Source organism: Ammospiza caudacuta, chromosome 6 (assembly GCF_027887145.1).
Source record: "Ammospiza caudacuta isolate bAmmCau1 chromosome 6, bAmmCau1.pri, whole genome shotgun sequence".
NCBI lineage: Eukaryota > Metazoa > Chordata > Aves > Passeriformes > Passerellidae > Ammospiza > Ammospiza caudacuta.
This window is the reverse complement of record NC_080598.1, coordinates 14,730,587-14,751,097: the sequence shown is the minus strand read 5'-3', so window position 1 is coordinate 14,751,097 and position 20,511 is coordinate 14,730,587. Positions and strand designations below refer to the sequence as shown.

Below are 20,511 nucleotides of genomic sequence, written 5' to 3'. Positions count from 1 at the left end.
TTTAGAAGGAACTGCAAACACACATCAAAAAACCCTATCTTAGTTCAGTACTTGCTAGGTTTGTGATCTGAGAGGAAGCTGCTAAAACCACTTTTATTGATGAGTTTCACTGATAAACAAAGCAGACTTCTGCCAGCAACACCTAAAACAGCCACAGGTTGTTCCCTTCCCCTCTGACATCTGCAGCACCCCATTCTAGCACAGCTTTTCCATGCCCTCCTTTCCCTCCTGGGCTCCTCACAAGCCAGGGAAAGCACAAGGATGCTCCTGCACACACAGAGCCCTCAGCACAGCAGCAGCACCTGTGGGAAGGAGCACTCTGCTGCTGGCATGCACAAGAAACTCAATTCACACCAAACCTCAGCATTTCCTGGTTTTACTGGGCTGCAGAGTCAGCTCTGCAGGTCACTGCTGGTCTTCAATGAATTCCCCATCAGGGACTGTTCTGATGTACCCAAAGGATAACCTAAAACTGAATTTTGTACTAACACAACTTTTTTGTTGGAGATTTTAATCATCATCTGCTGCAAGCATTAACTTCTAGGATACAGCTGGATTTCCATGCTCACATGGTAAAGCATCCCCTGGAAACATCAGATGTGACCCAAATATGGGAGGCTGCCACCAGAACAAGCCTTAAGGGCATATGTGTGCAAGACTTACACCAAACCAAAACCAAAACCTAACTGAGTTCAGACAGACAGTATTCTCACATTATTAGCCTAAAACACTTTAAGCAAGACAAATTAGTCCTTTTAAAACTTCATTATAAAACCACAATGAAGAAGTCTACAGTGGCACTGAGGTATCCATGCTGTGCTAGACAGCAATATTATTTTCTTCCACAATGCCCTTCAACTGAGAAGCACTAACTAGATTTTCTCTCAAAGCTCACCTCTCTGGCCCCTGCTTAAATCTGATATTGCTTTCTTTTCCAGCAGCTGTCCCACACATCCACATAAATAGATTAGGAACAGAGATGCAGCTTAGGCAGTTTCAAGACAAAGAAAAAAAATTTTTTTGCAGAACTCAGAATAAATTACAACACAGAACAGCTCTTTGTATACCCTTTGTGCCAAGTGAGGAAAATTCTGCTATCAGGAGCCTAGAGGAGCTCCTCATATAACCCTGATGAGTTCATAAAGGTTGATATGCATTCCAAACTTCAGAGATAAACAATGCTAAAAATATTAATAGCCCCTCTGATACTGATGATAAATTTGTCTCTATTGAAGTACAAATAATGGAATCCATATGCCTTCTCTACTGTTCTACAACAACACATCATTCCTGTTGCTTGGCAGTTTTTGTTTGCTGTTCTATGGGGGTCTGTTTGGGTTTCTTTCTTGGTTAGCTGGGCTTTTCAAAGCAAACTCCCTATGATGAAAACCTCAATAATAGTCAGCTCCTGTTCTTCCCAGTCTACTTAACTCCTTGAATAAACAAATCTATTGGTCCAGGATAACTTTTTAGTATTTCCTAAGAGAATGGAGTGTCCAGTCCACTTCTATGCCACAGCTACATCTCGAGCCTGCAATGCAAAGGATTCAAGAGCTCACAAGAAACCTTACCCAGCAGTGACTACCAAGGGAAAGACTTCTCACACTAGCTCAAACTCATTGTGCACAAAGTTTTAAGAGCTCACTCTCCAAATAAGGAAGAGAAAAGCTGAAACTTCACAAGCACAAGGAAGTCTCACAGCAAATTCCACCACATGGGGATGTTGCTGCTGCTTTCTGCCTTGCCTGTCCTCCCCTCCCAGACAATTCTCATCTCTGTAAGATACTAGCAAAAATCTACTCCTCCACATAAAAGGCTACCTGTAAAACAAAATGTAAATTGAGGTGTGTGATCACTTTTTAATAGTACTTGGATTTCATTTCAAACATCTAAAAATAGATCAACTGCCTTACTTTAAACGTCCAAAATAACCTGATAAATCTCTTCCAAAAACGATTTCTCTTTTAAATAACTGAAATGTCTATTTGAAATTAAAATGTTTATTTAGTTGAAAGTATTACAGTGATTTTAAAATAAGGAAGCTCTTTACAAAAGCAGAACAATCTTTTAGAAGCTTGTGGTAACAGTGAAAATATCCATGGTGCATATTAACATGCATATCCGCATATGCATTTTATTTCATCAGCTATTCTCTCTAAAAAGTGTACTAACCATATTAATTAGGCCTGTCAGCGCAGCCAAAATTCTGAAAAAATAGTAAACCAAAGCAATAGACTGTTGTTTTCATGGCAAGAACATACAATACTCTGTTATTAATTATTCCAGTGGAAAATAAAAAAAAAAAAAAGACCAAAACAATGAAGAAATCAAGAGATTAAACACTTCAGTTTTCATAGGAAAAAATAGTTTGGAAAAAAAAGTTTTACTTTGAACTTGCCAGGAAAAACAAATGAAAACTACCAGCATATGGATTTGAGAAAAAGAGCAATGTTGGCATGGAGACCAGACTGGAGGTTCACAAAAATATCTTGTCTTTAATTTCACGCAGCTTTTCTAAAAAGGAAGGGGTTTTTTGTGTCAAGCTATGCTGCAGCACTGCCTGATAATGAAAACAAAAACCAGCACCACCACAAAACCCTGGACCTGCCACCCTTCTGCTTTCCCAGAAATGCAAGTGGTAATAGAAGAAAAAAAGAGTCAGAGAAAAAGGCAGAGAATCCTACCAGGGCCTGTAAGTAGGGTGCTCCCCAAGACTTACACAGTTCCTGCCCTGCAAAGTTACACCTACCAGTAAGCAGGGGTCAGACACTTCCTCTGCTGCCCTGGGTAGTGCCTTGACCCTCCCAAGCAGCCCCTAAACTCTCTGGGCACGTCCCTACAAGGAGTGCTGTGAACTGAACAGGGGGATCAAACAAATGAGGACAACCTCCAGGCAGGCTGAAGGCAGTGCCAGCCCCAAGGAGGAGCTGCAGAAGCTGTACAGAGCATTTCCTTCTCCCTGACCAGGGCTGCTGCTCCCAGGGCTCCTCAGCAGCAGTAGCTCAGGGACACGCTGACATTCTGCTGCACACTGAAGCTGGCACTCTAGGAGAAAATCTGAAATGGTTTTGTGCACACACCTGGCAGGCTGGGTCCATGCAAACCAACCCCAAGAGAGAGTCCAGGGCAGGGAAACCCAGCCTAAGCCCACACAGCAGGAACCAGCCCAGTGCTGATGCCAGCTGAGGTCTGCTCACTCACCACCACAACCTTTTGGCCACAGCTGGGGAAGTCACACTGCGCTTCCCAGCATTACAAGGCTAATGTTTCCAGCAGAGAAATGCTCTTTCATGCTCACTTCATGACTTATTTTCTCTTTAATTATCCAACCCAAACTTCTGTCATTCATATCAATAAATCCCCCCTCTAGCAAACCACCCATCAGTCCAAGCATACCCCCTGAACCTGACCATGAACTTAAGCTTCTTTGACCAATTTTCAGTACATCAGTTCCTGTAAAATTACAGTTGAATTCTATCAGAGCATACAATTTCAAAAGCAGGGCTTGATCTTTTTCACCAATTTTTTGTCAGCATCTCCAAGAAAAAAAGACCTATCCCAAATCAGAGCCAGCAAGAACTTGGCAATGGCTGGTACAGTTAGCACTTGTGTTTTGGATCATTTCTCACCTCCCTCATAGTCATGGACAGTATTTAATCAATCAATCAAACTCCTCTCACCTCTTGAGGAAGTTCCAGCTTAGACCTATCATCCAGTCCATTAGAGTGCAAGCCCATGAGGTAAGGGACAGGAGCATCTAGAAAATGAAGGAGGGATGCTGGAAGGATAGGAACATACACATGCTGCCACTGAAATGGAAACATTAGTGCTGTGATGGTCTCTGCCACTGTCATCAGCCTCTGATAATCTGAAAAACATCAAGAAAATTATTTTTTTTTTCACAAATACTTTTAAGTAAATGAATTTAAATTAAAGAAATGAGAAGTTACTTGAAAATAGAAACCACAAAACCCAGTGCTAGCTGAGTGGCATCATAATGAAAACCCAGACCTGCACACCCAGCACATTTTGCTGAAACAACAAAGAGAGCTCAACCCAAAGTAGGTCACTCTACAAGTCATATGGAAATGAGCAAACTAACCCTTAATGCATGCTAAGTCACTTTCTGCTACCTATACCAGGGTCACCAGGAGCACCAGTTTCAACACAGAAGCAATACTGTAATCAGCTAAGAAACACAGCAGAAATAATTTCTTTTCTCTGTGCTCAGGGCTTTCTATGGAAGCCTTGGATGCAACCCAAGGCATCTGGTATCTCTCAGATAAACATTTTTTTCAAAGAGTGTTTAAATGTCCATAAAGCATGCTGTATAGCAGCCAAGCCAACAGTGTGACTGAAATAACTATGCAGAAAATGAAAAGGATCAGCTTTGTTTCGCCTTTGCAATGCACAACCAAAGGCTCAGTCCAATGTAAAAACAACTCATGTCCTCCTAGAACTTAGGAGCAGTGTTAAAATACCTGTGCAACACACAGAGATCTTTTCATGCAGCACTGGTGGCTACAGCAGTTCACAGTGCTGGGCAAACACTGCACCCTCCTCATCTGTAACTACAGAGTCATCTCCAAGGGTTTTTGAAATCCCATAAAGGGGGAGGCAGCACCAGATGTGTGTGCCAATACAGCTGCTGAAACATCCCAACAGCCTTCCAGCTGCCAGGCTGGAAAGGGTATGAAACACTCACACAACTAGGGCAACTCCTGCCTTCTGCCAGGCTATAAATACAGCACTAACTGGAGACACAGGATGCCTTTTCATGAGACTGCACCAACATCCAATTCCAGCCAGGAAAGGGGAGGGAATACAAGCAAGATAAAAAGTCAGTAACCTTGATATCTGAGTATTAAGGTGTGGGGGATGCCTGTCTTCTCCTTTCACAGAACTACAGACACTGTGAAACTGAAACAGACCCTTGAATGGGCAGGCTCAGGTGCTGAGGTTTCTGAAGCTGTTCCTCACTGTCACAGAGGGCAGATGGAAACTGCAAGAATAATATTTTTCTAAACACTCTGGAGAAAAATTAAGCTTAACTGTGCACTTCCCAAACTGACGGCTTTGATTCTATCTTTTAGCCAGCCTCCACTCAAGACTTCAGACAGCAGGGGAAAAAAAAGGCCAAGAAATTCAGTTCTTGGCATTCATGACTAATTTTGTCTGGGGAAAAAGTTGCAGAGTTTGGGGTCTGCAAAGAGCCCCACAACCTAAGAGGAACTCAGCACAGGTTTTGCTAACATCACCCATAATTCTGCAACTTAGGTTTCTAATTTTTAATTTTCACATCAAGTAGTGGTGGTAGAAAAGGTTATTGATGGAGCCACCTGTCACTGCCTCAGAGCAGACCTGCCATGAAGGATCCTTCAACCAGAACAGATGAGAACAGCTTAAAACAGGTTAAAGGTTTTGCCAAAAGCTGATTTGGACTGAAATACCAATGAACACCACAGCAACACTCCCCTACTCTGCCAGGACACCAGCCTCTGCCTGCACACCTACATATTGGTTTGCAGCTTTAATCACAGCCTGACTGCAAAGAAGAGATGAATTAATGATAAGCTTTGGGAAGAGGAAGATTCTATTCCATCCCCTATTTTCTTCAGTTTTTAAAGGACCTTTAAATGCAGCCATAGATACACAAACATTGCAGCTGGTTTGTATTCAGCTTGTTTATCTGGAAGTACAAGTCTTAAAATAGAAACAGTGTTTTCCTACTACACACAACCCCTGTCTGATCCTGCTGGATAATTTAAATACAACCTCTCCCTCTGTCATTAGGCTAACTTTAGTATCAGCCTTCCACATTAATTATAAAGTAACATCAATAGGTCAGAATTTCTATCCAGTGGGCAGCCACCTCCTGCCAGGGAGCTCTCTGCAGAAGCAGCTCTGATCCTGGATCTTCACAAGGCTTGAGCCATTCCCAAAGATTTGGCCTGCCCAGCTGCAGCCTGCAAGTAACAGTGACTGCATTCTGCTACTGGCAAAAGGCAAGGACAAGGGCAAGAAGCATGAAAATATAAACCAAAATAACTCCTATGTTTTCATAAGCTATACCTACTCAGAGAGGGTATGGAGGGAGTTTTGGGTTTAAAGAAGCAAGCAGAACAGTTCTTGTACCAAAGAATTACAGTAGATTTAAAAATAACAACAACAAAAAGACTAAAAGAGTGAAGAAGTGTTTCAGCAGCGTTGTTGCTCTTGTCCTTGAAATCAGAATGTGCTTTTTCTGGTGTCAATGACATGATCTTTTGGCCTAGTATTGTACACAAGCACTGGTAGGGAAATAATGACATGACTAGGGCACTGTTAGATGGGAAATGCTTAACTGATCACTGGGCAAGGAAAATAAAATCCACTACTTTTTTAATATGGCCACTTAAGAACACAGAAAAAGCATGATTTGTTATTCTAACCAACTGCTGTAAATAAAATACATTATCTCTTAAAGTGTGTATGAGAAGCTACACAATAATATTTATGTGTAGAAGATTTAAAAAATAAAAAATAAGTAGAGATGTCCTGTGCCTGGAAAAGAGGAACAGGATGGGAAGAAGCTGGCAGCTTTAAGAACCATAATTCCACCTCCCCATTTTCACATTCTACCAGAGAAAAGTCTGTCAAGTGCCCACAGAAATCCTCTGACTCAGCCAAATTTAAAACAATTATACCATCACATTTTGGAACATTTTTTCCTTTTAATCTTCCTACTTCCTGGATCACAATGGAATACTGCTGTATTTGTCAAGTAACTCACAAGTCACCTCAAAAGCCCTGTAGCTGCAGTAAGAGCCAGCTGTGGTTAGCAGAAGCAGAGGGGTGCAGCATCTCCTGTTGTGAGTCTGGCACAGGGACTCAAGCAGCAAGGTTCCCAAATCACTGGAGGCATAACCAGAGTGTCCTATGTAAGAGATCAGAGCTAAGCAGCAGAGTAATACTGCAAAGACATTAAACTAATACTCCAGGATGAACATAATTTTAAACTAATGAAAAACTGTCCTAGAGCACAGTCTGTGGCAGCAGTGCATTCCATTTCTCCTTTTTTTGTTTCTAGCTGTTTAGAAAAATTACCTCCAAGCAGGTTTCACAGCTGTCTCAACTCAGTACACACTTTTCAGAAGAGCTCTCGGTGCTCTCTGAGATAAGGAATAAGTCTATTTCACAGTTACAAGAGCAACATAAATTGCAGGAATGCAAACCAGCTCCCACAGAACATCTGGCAAGGGCACTTCCCACAGGCCTCCAGCACCACTGGCTCTTTCCAGAGTTCCTCAGCACTTGCAGCATCCTCAAATTCCTCCCTCTCTGGCACTTTTCCAAATGTTGGACAGGTCTCTCAACAGGACAATCCAATTGAGGCATTCATTCCCCACACTTGGCTTACAGCAATCCAAAATACACAAGGCTGTGCCAACATAGTGGGACAAAAGAAGAATTTCCAGAAGCATCAAGTCAGAAACATGTCAAAGGAATCTTAAACCAAAACACTTCCTCTGCCAAGTGAAGTTACTCCTACTCCAAGGACTGACTGAAACTTAAAACACTAAAATAATTTGTTTCCAAAAGAACTGCACTTGGCAACAAATTCATAGAGACATATAATTATGAAAAGGTTTGGGTTGAAAGGGACCTCAAGATCATCTAGTTCCACCAGACCTCCAAGAGGTCTGGGGTTTGGTTTTTATTTTGGTGGTCTTTCGTTATTTTGTGTGTGTTTGGTTTAGGGGTATTTTTCCAAGTAAATCCTACAAATCTGCTGATCCTGACATGTACTATTCTAAATCTAAATCCATTCAGTGAGTATCACAGTCTCACCTGACCTAGGAGAACAAGAAATTTCTCAGTCACCTCAGCTGTCTTGGGTTGAACAAACTCAAAGGACGTTTAAAAACTCACTATTTCTATTCTGAAGGACAACCCAGACCTCACACTGGTGTGCATGCAAGAACACGAAAATGCCTTTACAAAAGTAAAGCAACTCCTGATTCCACTTAGAACTGAGTGCACAATCACCTGTACCTCCATTCAATATTTCCTGCTTTACAAACAGCAAAAAACAGATGTTACTCAACCATACTGAAGAAAGAGGAGAATATACTAGCACCATATTCCAGTTGAAAAGAATAACAGAGGCAAACAAACAAAAACTAAAGAAAACAGAACAAAAAAGCAGAGAGATTAAATCCCTCAGAAAGTGCTTAATAGAAGTCATGTTTCAAAAAATAAAACTGCCTACTATTACTGAGAGGGCACTGCTGCAGCCAGTTCACCAAACCTGAGGCTCAGAAGATAGCAAACAACTAACAAAAATTATTTTTCTACTGAAAGAAGACTTTTCAACCAAAAACTAAGGTGAGAACTTGACAGAGAGACAAGACACCTCCATAAAATGTACAGCACAGCCCAGCTGAGCCCAAGCTTGGAGTGAGGCAGAGAAAGAGTGGGCAGAAACTGTCCCAAGTGATCCCTCATCCCTCTGAACTCCAAATGGCTGAGCCTGCAAACAAGAAACTCAGGTGTTCCAGGGCTATTTTAAGCCTCTTTAATTAGCCACTGATCAGACACCTGGAAAGGGCCCAAGACAGAAAGCTGAACCTATTAAAAAGGCTTGGAAAGAGAAGCCAGAATCCAGCAGGCCAGCCCAGAGGTGAGCTGAGCTCCAGGCTGGAACAACAGAGCACTCACAAGGGGATGGCCTGGAGGGAGCTCCAGGAGCACTGCTCCCACCAGGTGATGGACATGGGGAGCTTCCAACCCCCCACAGGAACTCAGACACCTCCACAGACACCACCACACCCTTCTTCATCAAGGGTGCTGATGTTGGAATCCTCCACTGGTATCCACAGAAACTCTCCTTAAATATATCTCAAACATATCCATGCCTAATCCATTTCAGGGGAAACCACGAAAGAAGCTTGTGTGCTAGACAAGTATTTCTACATTTGCTATGAATCTGTTTTTTAAATCCAAGAGAGTAACCACTACACAGTTCTGTAAGTTTTTTTGACTGCATCTGAATTACTGGGCAGTTTTTCTCTTGCAGTTCACAGTGTCTATAAAATGATACAACTGTAATTTAACACCCTGATGCCATTACAGACTTTTAATCACCCTGATTGTACACACAGATCCATCCTTGGCTATAGTCTATGCACAGATCTTAACACAACACAAAATCTGTATTTCATGCTTGGAGAAGGTTGCTGATAAATGTAGGTAATATTTTGTAAATAGTTACTATCTGTGTTCTATGTATTTCAGTTACAGCTCAAGGGAATTAAGCACTGAAAACAAATTTCAGTAACACCATGGACTAGCTCTGAATTTGTCTTGAGGTCTTTCAGGCTTCCAAACCATTACCATAAAGTAGTGTTCAAATGCAGGCTGTCTGCTTAAACCACACCATTCTGAATGGTTGAGTCTGGACTAATGTTAGTCAGCTTGGGACCAAAAAGAAAAAGTTCAGAAATTATCTTTTGGCATAATTCCACACAGTCTGTGTTAGAGCAACAGGATGTGGAGAAAGAAGGCCAGTATCCACAAATTTCAACACAGAAAATAGATACCACTCCCACACTACTCACTAATTGATAAACATGCTATTTCAGCTCAGTTGCTGCCCATCCTCTTCAAAGCAAGCTTCAGCTCTGTGCCTTCAGAGCTGTCACTCTTTCAAGGCCTTCATGGGGATTTGGGATTTGAGCTCAGTCAAAACTTTTTTCAGGTACTTATCTTTCAAAGTAAAAACTAAAATGTGACTTTGGGTGCTCGAACAGAAAAATTGTATTTGCATGATTAACTCTTCTTCAGAACCAGATATATACATAATTAACTGTGTATTGTTTCAGAATGCATGGCTAGCTCTGCAGAGATAGCAGGGAGTTCAGCTGAGCAGCTAGGCAGGAACATGGAAAAGGCAAACTGCTCTATCCAGGACCACAGTTCCAGAGCCCACAATAAAGAGGTCAGCCAAACCACAAATAGAGGAGATGATGTGAAAAGCCAGTTTTAAGTTTAGGTGTCTAACAGCAGGAGCCAATGCAACACTCTCCTTACAGTGCTTTTCTTTACCTGAAGACCTGCAGACAGATCAGCCAGACTGCAATAGCATGCTCATGCCCCTTTAATGCAGATGTTCTGCTGTTTGTGGTGCTCTTAGCAGTCAGGACACAGTAAGACCTGGTGCCAGTACAACTACAAGATAAGAAAACAAAACCCAAGTACTCACGCTGTGAATAAAGCAGTATCTGAAACTCCAAAAGGGCACAGGTAAAGAGTTGAACCACATTTTCTACTCCAAGCAATTCAAAAACTTCTTTAACAGGAAAATCAAACAATGGTAGTTCATTGGTGCTTGGCCTCTGGCAGATAATTGGTCCATAAACACCTGAAAACTTCAATGACCTTCCTGCTGGAGGAAGAGGAACCTCATAGAGAATATTGTAGATGTAGCTCTCTAAAGGTAGTGGCGGTGGCTGAGGCGAAGTCACTGCTTGGTGAAGCTGTTCCAGAACTTTCTTACAAGCTTTCATGAAAGACATTGGAGTAATCAGACAAATGCACTTGGAGACATAGAGAGTGTCTCTGCTGATGTCGTAGGAGTTAAACCGCTGCAGCTTTGAGACAGAGGTGCCATTGCAGTCCCCAGTGCTGCTGCAGCTCTCCTTGTCATTGGAGGGAGGGCTGTGAAGAATGTCATATTCAGCATTGTGCATGTGGTACAGCGTCTGCATTGCACTGCAGATCTGCTTGCTAGTGACCTCCTCAAAAAACGTGAGAGAAAATCCAAATGTCCGCGAGCCATCTTCACGAGTGATAATGAAAGAGTGGAACTGAGGTTCTCTGCAATCTGCTTGTGTCTTGAAAGCAAGCCCTTTAGGCATACACAGCTACAAAAAAGGGGAAGGGGAGACAAAATCCATTAAAAGACGTTTTTCCTTCCCCCTGCCTGCAGAAGCATTGGTGAAAATGGGATTTAAAATCCACAGGCTGCCATCACATCACACTTTAAATTCTATTAAGTGTTTCATTTCTGCACAATACAGTGATATGGGTCTACATCAGAAAAACAAAAGGAATGTATCAAAAGAGCTGCATGCAATTTCTATTGAAACTTATTACTATTTTGTTACCAGCCTCATATTTTTAGGAATAAAATAATAAAATTCAAACACATATAAAGGAAAGTACTTTTCTGGTCACCAAGACCAGAAACCTGAGAGAGAAAACTACTATATTTTATCTAAATTAAGATACACCACATTCCATTAAATGGAAAAATCATGCACAAAAAAGGATTTATTAACTGCAGACTAATTTATTTCTCTACTAATTCTCTAGAAGTAACAAAAAAACCAAAAGCCACGAAGTGATACTGACCATTCCCACTGCATCCTGGTCAAAAGGGTTCCATTCAACATTCTCAGGATAGCGAGCAAGAACTTTGGATTTAAATGTGCGTCTTAACGGAGTCTGCTCAAAGTTTTCCCCTGCAGATGAAAGAAAAACACACAAGTAAATATTTCATTCCCTTTTTGAGCAAAAACAAGGCCAAAAAGCAGGACATCAGCAGGTAGACTCGAGGGTAAGTGAATTAAGGACACATTCCTTTTAAGAGAAACAGAAAATGCAGACAGTTGGTTAGCATATAGTCAGACTGCAGATATTAGCAAGGATTAGCTTTGTAACATTTCTGTGTCACTGAGTATCTGTGCTTTTCCTTAAGTGTGGCAATCTTGAGATTGTGGTCATGACAGCAATTCTCTAAGCCACTCTCCAGATATTTCAGATTCTTGTTAAAACACAGCGAAAGCTTCAGTTTCAGTGCAATATTGTTATTGAAGAAAAGCACAAATAGACAAAATGCAAAGATGATGCAACTTTTAGATAGACATTCAAGTGACATCATGAGATCTCTTAATTTCATTTTCAAGACTCAGGAAAAAAGATAACCACCATCTATTGCAAGAAGTTAGCTGTGAAGGAAGAGTCTAGAAGGTTAGAAGGTCAAGAACCACATAAACGTCCATGAAGAAAGAGTATCAGATGAACAAAGTGCTTTTTTTTTGCCCCACACTTTTTCCTTTACCTTCTGTTGCACTTGAAATGAAACGGCTGCCACCATCTCGGGTTTTAGAGGCCTGTATATACTGGCATAAAGCTATATAACAAATAAAAACAACACTGCATTATACATTTCATACTGTTGCTTGTGATCCCGTCACGAACACACACCAGAAAAAACATGTAAATATCCAGAATTAGCATGCAGGACAGGCTACTCCCCTAATATGCTTTTTCTACATACATGACTTACACAAATTTCTCATTTTACCTACAAATTTCTAGAAGGAGATGATCAGTATGTAAGAAAATCTCACTGTTCCTGTACACACAGCCAGAACACCGATGCAGGAGGAACAAGCTGCTTGTGAAACTAAAGTTTCACATTTTAACTACAAAATATTCCCAAAGAGCAGATGATGAAACTGACCCCAAGGACAAGATCATTTCAAGGCCTTTAGAATTGTGCGAATTTAAGTGGCATGGTCCAACTTCCCACAGGTGCTATCCATACACTAGATTGGCTGAAAGCCTTGTGTGGAAGCTCTGAACTTTCCTCTAGGGCAATGACAGCCCATTGTGATAGCACAGAACTTTCTGCAGTAAATACTCTGAGTGTGAGCAGTTGCTTTAAAAAAACAAAAATGTACAACTGTGTATCTTAAAATAAGCTTAGCTATATTACTAGAATGCAATTAGCTAAATGAGCATGCAGCTGTTGACAGCTGCACTAACAATCAGGCACAATTGCATAAAATCATATGCTTTAAATAAATGGAACTATTTCAGCAACACCTGCAAAAGAGAAAACACACTCCAAATCCTCTCTTGTTTTCTTACATGAAGCAATTACAAGGCAATAGAAATTGATTTCAGAATTGGTTGGGTTTGTTTTGTATGTCTAGAGTAATATTTAAAGTTCAATTTCAAAGCCAAGTTAGAATCTTTATTTGGCACAACACTTACTTGCACTAAGTAGCCATGGACAGAGATCTTGCAGCACTGTCTCTGCACAATACAGAACCCAACACACACATTACACCAAAGCAAACAGAATTTCCAGTGAATGCTTAACAAGTCCTTTGACAGCTGAGAAGCCTGGTAACTGTGGATTTTCTTTAAGTCTTAAATACTATCTCAGACAGGGAACTTACCCTGAATCAGGACCTAGGACAGGTCTCACAATACCCAAAATATTCACATCTATTTTGTTAATTCTCTGGGTTTTAGCATGAAATTGAAGGAGGCATTGCTTTCATTATTTGTCTGGAAAATCAACAGCTCAGCTAATTTTCATACAAAACCACACAGCTACATTATTTATTAATCTGTTCAACCATATCATTCAATAATATCATTGTTCAGAAAGAAAAAAAAAGCATATTTGGGAAAATCTGAAACATGCAGAGAGAGGAATAGTTAGGAATAACAAGGACACCACTGAAATATAACCATCTTATGAAAGAGTAGAGCTAAAGACAGAAAAGATAACAGCATCTCCACAGCTAACACAACCATAAAAGATGAAAATAAACATTTAAAGAAACTTCCAGTCTCCCAGAAAGAAAAATGGACATAATGCCACATCTCTACTGACACAAACATCCACTCAAGTGAAGTCAGTCCTCTGTAAAAAGCTTTTAAAAGTATGTCAGGAGATTTAACACACCTACTGTTTTCTATATTTACATCTGTGCAGATGATGTAATGTCAACTTTTAGATAATTGAGGAAAAACCTCAGACATGTACTAAGCTGTTTTGTTCTTTGGCTGGCTTTTTTTATCTTTCACATACGTAGAGGAGAGAAAATACACGAAGGCCAAATTTTCTCCTGAACCTGGAAACCACACAGCACAAACACTGAGTTCACCTATGTGCAAGGATATTGAAATTAAAAAGGAAGATCTGTGATTCAAAGACCTTTTCATTAAGAGTAGTAACACTGCAAAATACATGATGCTGCATGATTAAAAAAAAGCCCAAACGCTAACAAACACTGAATGGATGTTCACCTATTTAAAGAAGCCTTGCACCATCTCCTCACAAGAGACATTCTCACCAACACACTCTTAAATTTTTTAGAGCTGGAGTCTGGCTGTAATTTAATGAAAGAACCAAAATTGATTTCTGGAAACCACTGAGTCCTGATTCAGACAGAAACATAAGGAACCCTGTCAGGCCTTGCTGGGATCCATCAAGGCACTCAGCTGTTGTACAGACACTGCTGCTGCCACAGTGCCCCAGCAGCACCTTCCTCTCCTCTCCAGGAATGCTGCTGCCAGCTCTGCAGGATGCTCCTCTGCCCTTCCACAGCAGCACAGTCTCCCATCCCCAGGCAGCTCTTTTGGGAGAGCCTTCATGCTTGGAATATCACAAACTCCCTGGACCATGCTGACTCCCAAAGATCCTGGTTCAAACAAGCAGCGAATGTCAAGGGACAGCTCAGCAACGTTGGAAAGTTCAGCCCAGGCGATCTGTGCAAGCCCAGGACACTGGACACTCTGTTTTCTGGCCACCACAAGTAAAGGGAACCTGAGCACCCCCCTTCTCTCCTCTCTAGTGATTGTCACTAGACAGCCATCAGCAGTGGGGAGGGGGAAAATCCACAAACAATATTTACTTACATCCAGAGGCAAAAAGCAATTAACCCTAAATTTCTACATTTATGATGAGCCTCAAACAGAGACACCCTGCTACAGCAAAGCACCAACTGCAGCACATCTCCAGCAGCAAAAATAACTCAAGGTTTCAAGATCTGTCTCTGTGTGCATTACAGAGTGACAGAATTAAAAGGATATTCTGAGCTGGAAGGGACCCACAAGGATCATTGAGTCCAACTCTTAAGTAACGGGAATCAAGCCACAACCTTCATGTTATTAGCACCATGCTCTAACCAACTGAGATAATCTTGGTTTCCTTCAGTTAGTTGATTAATTCAGGAATAATTGAAATGGTTTTGATAAAAAGAGTGAAGAGCAATTTTAGCAAATGCAAGAGACCACCAACCCACCAGCAGAAATGGACAGTTGTATTCTGCAACTAAGAAAATGAAGGCATAAGAGGAAAAATGAAGGCATGAAGGCATAAGAGGAAATAAAACTGATAAAAATATGATGTATGCCATAAGTTGAGATAGAGCAAGTTCCCACACTTAACAACCATCAAAGGACTGCTATCCTCATATCATCTTTTTCACATGGTTTCTCTCCCTTAGCAGAAGTAATAGCTAGAAAGTACTTTCCTTATCCAAGTAATAGTAAAGAGTTCCTTAGAAATTATTTATCTAAAAATAATTTCTTTCTTTTATACACATTCCACGCAAAAGGAAAATTTTGGGGATTTTTAATGGAACACAGTATTTCCGGCTGAAGACTAGAGAGGTCTTTCAAACACCATTGATGTTCCTCACATACACATTTACCCCTCAGGTGTTTGTTATATCAGAGGAAAAGCTCTACAAAAATCAAGATGCAAAATGTTCCACACACTGCAGAGTTGCAACTACCTTGGACTTAAATCAGAATCAATGATGAAACAGCTACAACTATAAGATTATTTGTCAAGAAATGTCAAACAACATATGAAACCCACAAACACCCAGCAATACTTCAGGAAGTTTCAGGCCAACATCAAACGTTCAAAACAGTAAGAATCCCACTGCATTTTGCAATGTAAACAATAACATGAAAGCATAGAGAAATATAATTTAACCAGACTCAATACAAATCCACAAGCACCACTTTAGTGCAGCCGTGACACTGCACCAGCAGGGGAATGACAGTGACACAGAGCATCTCAGAATTTGTCATTGGAAAAAAAAACACTCCCTGTGTCATTCCACTCAAAATAGGATCAGTGAAACAACATGGATTAAAAATAAACAGAGAATAAAGAAAGGGTTAACAAAGATTAACATTTCACTAATCCAGTACAGTCACACAAACAGCTTAATTAGCTCATGGTGATTCCCCAAAACAGGAGGGAAGCAGAAAGTAAAGCACAGACACAGGGGCTGTGAAACTGGTGAGCTGGAGAAAACACGTGCTAGAGCTCTAACACCTGCTGGCTCCTGAAGACAGCCCTCTCTCCTCCTGAGGCCCAGCTCAATACCTGCTGGCTCCTGCCATGCCAGGCAATAAACAGGTTTTTCAACACCAGCAACCATCACCAGCTCTGGTGATGCCCTTTGCTTCCTCTCCCATTTTTCACACTTTACCAATCCTGCCCATTAAACATGATCGATCCCTGCTGTCCTGGAGATGGCTGAGCACCTGCCTACCCTGGGGTGGTGGTGAGTAATTCCTCTTTTGCTTTACCTATTATGCTGTTTTTATCCTGACCTGAGAGTTTTCCCAGTTTCAGATTTCTGATTGCCTCACCCACTCCACAGGAGGGGAGTGAGAGGCTGTGTGGGGCTGGCTGAAACCACACCACCGTGTAATTTGAGAAGACATGCATGAAAGACAAGTTATTGCAGGCAGCTTGCTTATCAAAGGGGAGGTCACCAGCTAGACACAGCCTCTGAGGAAGTCTCCTTGGCTGAGGGGTGTCCAGGATTGCAGGTTTGGCCTGGCTCCTCCTGGGCAGGCAGAGCTCAGCTGAGAGCAGGCTCAGACCACAGAGGGGGACACTCAGCACCAACAGGATTAAATCCCACATCAGAGGCTGGTAATTCTCCAACACCTCCCTCTCACATCTTTTCAGCAAACTGAACCTGATGGACTGAGTTGCGTGCATAAAGCAAACTACAAACCTGCTCAGGATGACCAGAGAGTTGAAACACATTACATTTATTTGGAAGATCCAGCTCAAACAATCCAGCTCCCCTTTTCACAGCAGCTCACACTGCTGCTCTAACAGCCACCTAATGCTGTTTGCAATGTATGGAACCATTATGGGCTTTCAGTTTCAACTTCATTGCACCACCTGAAATTATGCTGGCCTACATATCTGTAATTTGGACTTTGTAATTGCCAGCACATTAGAGCGGCTAATGCATGCACTGCAAGTATCCTACGCTGAACTAACAAGTACACCTAATTTTATCAGCCCCTTCCTGAGTCACCTAACACTGAACATGTGCCACACCACCACAGAGATCTGTAGGGTATGCTGGAAACCTCCCTGGCTCTCATTTTCATGCTGCTCCCCCTTCTCACCTGCGTTACTTCTCTTGCTGCTCCACCTGTGAGCAGTGGACAGCAGTGTCTGTGTTTGATCTGACGAGAATTAGGAATTACAAACTCATGGAGTCTCCAGCCTAGGCAGGACAGCATTGCTTTGGAAGTCTCATGCATCACTCTGCATGAAGCTATCCATACCAATGGATATGACTTTTTTGTAAGATTATAACAAGGGGGGAAAAAGTTCTATAAACTAAAATTAAAACATTCAATTCAAAACCTGCAAATGCCATCTACCAAGCTTTCCTCAGCTTTGAGCGGGAATAAAAAGAATGAACTCAGAAGGTCTAATTTTAGCTCTTTCCTGATTTACCCAGAGAAAAATATGATTCACTGCCTTCTGTATTCCTCTTCAGGAAAAGAAAGGGGGGGGGGGGGGGGGGAAAGGGTCTTCCCAATACAGTAATAAGAAAAATGGTTAGGTTATACAACTTGCAGATTCACCTACTTATGACCTTGCATAGATGTAACGTTTCCACATGCATTGCTTACAAATTTCTAATGCACATTTCCAAGAAAACTTGTACATGATTCTAACAATTCAAATTTCCCTGCTGACTAGCTTGCTTCTTTGTAAGAATGTCTTTAACCCTGCATTTTTTGTCTTCAATATCTCAAATCGTTCTCTGTAAATCCTACACTGCCATGAAAAGTTTTCATTTACATAATAGAACAGTGGCTTAAGTTGTCCTTAATGAGAAAGGAAAAACTTGTTAAAAAAAAAGCCAAGGATGCTTTGCAAATAAAGCCTTTTTTAAACAGAGTCATGGCCTTTTGAACATGCTGTCAATTCACCATTTGGCTTTAATATTTACAAAGTGACTGCAGTGCTGCAACTCTAAAACGTATGCAAGACTAAGAACTGTATAGGAACTTCTCCCTGCATCTCATCTAGGAAAAACATCTTTGAGCAGCTATCTCAGATGTAGACCAGCTCAATTTTCCCTCTATGACAACAGAGAGCAAGTCAGAATAGGTTAGCCTAGTTACCAGAAAAAGTGCCCCAAAAACAAACTAAATGGTGGTGGCAATACTGATTTTAAGGCATCATTAATACTGCCACCTTTGTTTGCTCACTGAGTCCACTCATCTGCTCAAAATAATTACAGAACAAAGATCCAGAAAGCTTGACTGGTTCTGATTAAGTGGTTTGCTGCTTCTACCCAGACAGGCAGCTTCTTTCTTTAAATTCCTGTGATACAGCCTGCTATTAATTCAATTCATTCTGTCTCAGTGTACATTTATTGTATACATGACATCTTCAAATAAAAAATTCTTAGATAGCATGCAATTAAAACATTAACTTTATATTTTCCACATAAAGACACTTACTGGGATCCTTTAGCATACAGAGACTCTATCAATTTCTGCTGTCACTAAAATGAATGTCTTGAACTAAATATAAAACAGCTTCAACATGAAACAGTCATATTGCTGTAATTAATAAATGAATAAGAACAGTGAAAATTTGTACCAGCAACAGAAACTATGAGCCATGCACTTAGGGCAGCTTTCCTGTACTACTCAGCACAGAGAATCCAGAGAAAATGGATTTAGAGAAGACCCTACAGACCCTATAACCACACCCTTGAGCTCTGCACTTTCTGCCCCACAGCTCAAAGGATCTGGGAGTGGTGGGAACCCTCCAAGTCCTGCAGGGTGGGGAACTGGAGACCAGACTGGAGACCATGTCTGTCTGACCATGACAGACAAACAGCAGAGGTTTTCACACATGAGGGCTGCAAGGCAAAAATCAGACAACAAGGGGATTTGAACAGCACCTAAACTATAAACACCATTCCCAGAGCAGCCTAATTCTACCCGGCTTCAAATAAAAAACTGCTATAAAGCACAAAGCCATACCTCAGTGAAAAGGCCATCATAGGACATTTTGAAAATAATCTTTCTCATTCTTGGGTTTCAGGTGAGAATTTTTTAAGAGCAAAACCATACCTGTCAAAGCAGCTAATGAAAAGAAATAAAATGTTTCCAAAGATACAATTTGCCTTAGTTCCAAAGATAAAAGTAACACTCCGAATGAGGTGAATCCAAAACCAGCAGCATAAACAGCAATGGGATTCCCAGTTCAGCCAGCAAACATCCTCAGTACACAAAATAAGGGTACAGATACTACAGTAAATAATTATGTTTATCAAACATAAAATTACTTCAGCTCCAAAATTCATGGTCCAAGTCTAAATAAAAACAGCTGACTGGCAAAACAGAGAGAGTGCACACACTTCTGGAACCCACAATCTAGAAAAGATGAAAGTATGGAGTAAATAAAGGCAATCTGGGGAGAGGGAGGCACTGGGAGAAAGAGATGGTGCATACACTGAGAGATCTGAGGACTTCTGGATTACTCAGACTGACACATGACCACACCTGGCCTGTGAAAGCAAATACAGGGGCTTAAGATGCATGAAGGGATACAAAGACGGTCAAGCCAAGAATCAGTCTCTTAAAATTAAAGGCAAAAGAGTTTAGTTAAAAATAAGACTTGCCCTCTTTTAACTTGCCAACAAAAATGGTGAAATAGTCTATTTTCAAGTCTTAAGAGAAAACTGGGATCATCAAACAAGCAATTAAATTATATGGCCTGAACCATAATACCATAATAGATGTGAAATAAGATGGAAATCTGTTGATTCAATCTAGCCTTTCAAAAACACACAAGAAACAAACAAAACAAGAAAAAACCCTAGGCCAAGCCTTCTGGAGAACACCACCATTCTGATTTTTAGGATACTCTATTATAATACTAAAGAAAAATCCTTTCAATAAATACAATACATACACAGAGAGCTATTAACACAGTAAGAATTAGCCAAGGTTTACTTGTAAAACAGAAAAATTCTCTGATTGTTCTTCAACAAATATTAAACCATATGTAACTAGAGGGGAAAACAGCACCTCTCTAAAATGCAGGAAATAAACATTCAAAGTCTGGCAGACTAAGGTAAGAAATTCATTATACAAGAATTCTTGGAATAAAAACCATGATTCAAGAAAAGCTGCAGCTGCCAAGTCTGTAAGCAAAGAGCCACTCCATCAATAGACAAATGCTTTCAGATTATGACTTGCTTCCTTCCTTCCAGTTCCTCCTCCTTAAACAGAGCTGCACGTATTTCTCATTAGAGAGGACTCCCTTCTCCAGCAAACCTCTTGCTCAGATATACACAAAGAAGAATTCTTCCCTTTTATCCTGAAACACACAAACCCTCTGTCCCACACTCCCTATCCCCCTGC

At 40.9% G+C, this 20,511-nt stretch overlaps 1 protein-coding gene across 2 annotated transcripts in view; it reads right to left on the bottom strand.

The window, feature by feature from the left end:
* DENND5A (DENN domain containing 5A) overlaps positions 1-20,511 on the bottom strand; it is a 64,339-nt gene that overhangs the window by 33,456 nt on the left and 10,372 nt on the right. Inside the window, exons 2-5 of one of the 2 annotated variants that reach the window (XM_058806481.1) lie at positions 12,104-12,175; positions 11,395-11,504; positions 10,244-10,904; positions 3,681-3,868 (exon numbers count right to left, since the gene is read on the bottom strand). In XM_058806481.1, coding sequence (XP_058662464.1) covers positions 3,681-3,868; positions 10,244-10,904; positions 11,395-11,504; positions 12,104-12,175 — 1,031 coding nt within the window. The remainder of the gene's footprint in view (positions 1-3,680; positions 3,869-10,243; positions 10,905-11,394; positions 11,505-12,103; positions 12,176-20,511) is intronic. The other variant, XM_058806483.1, reaches the window with a different exon arrangement.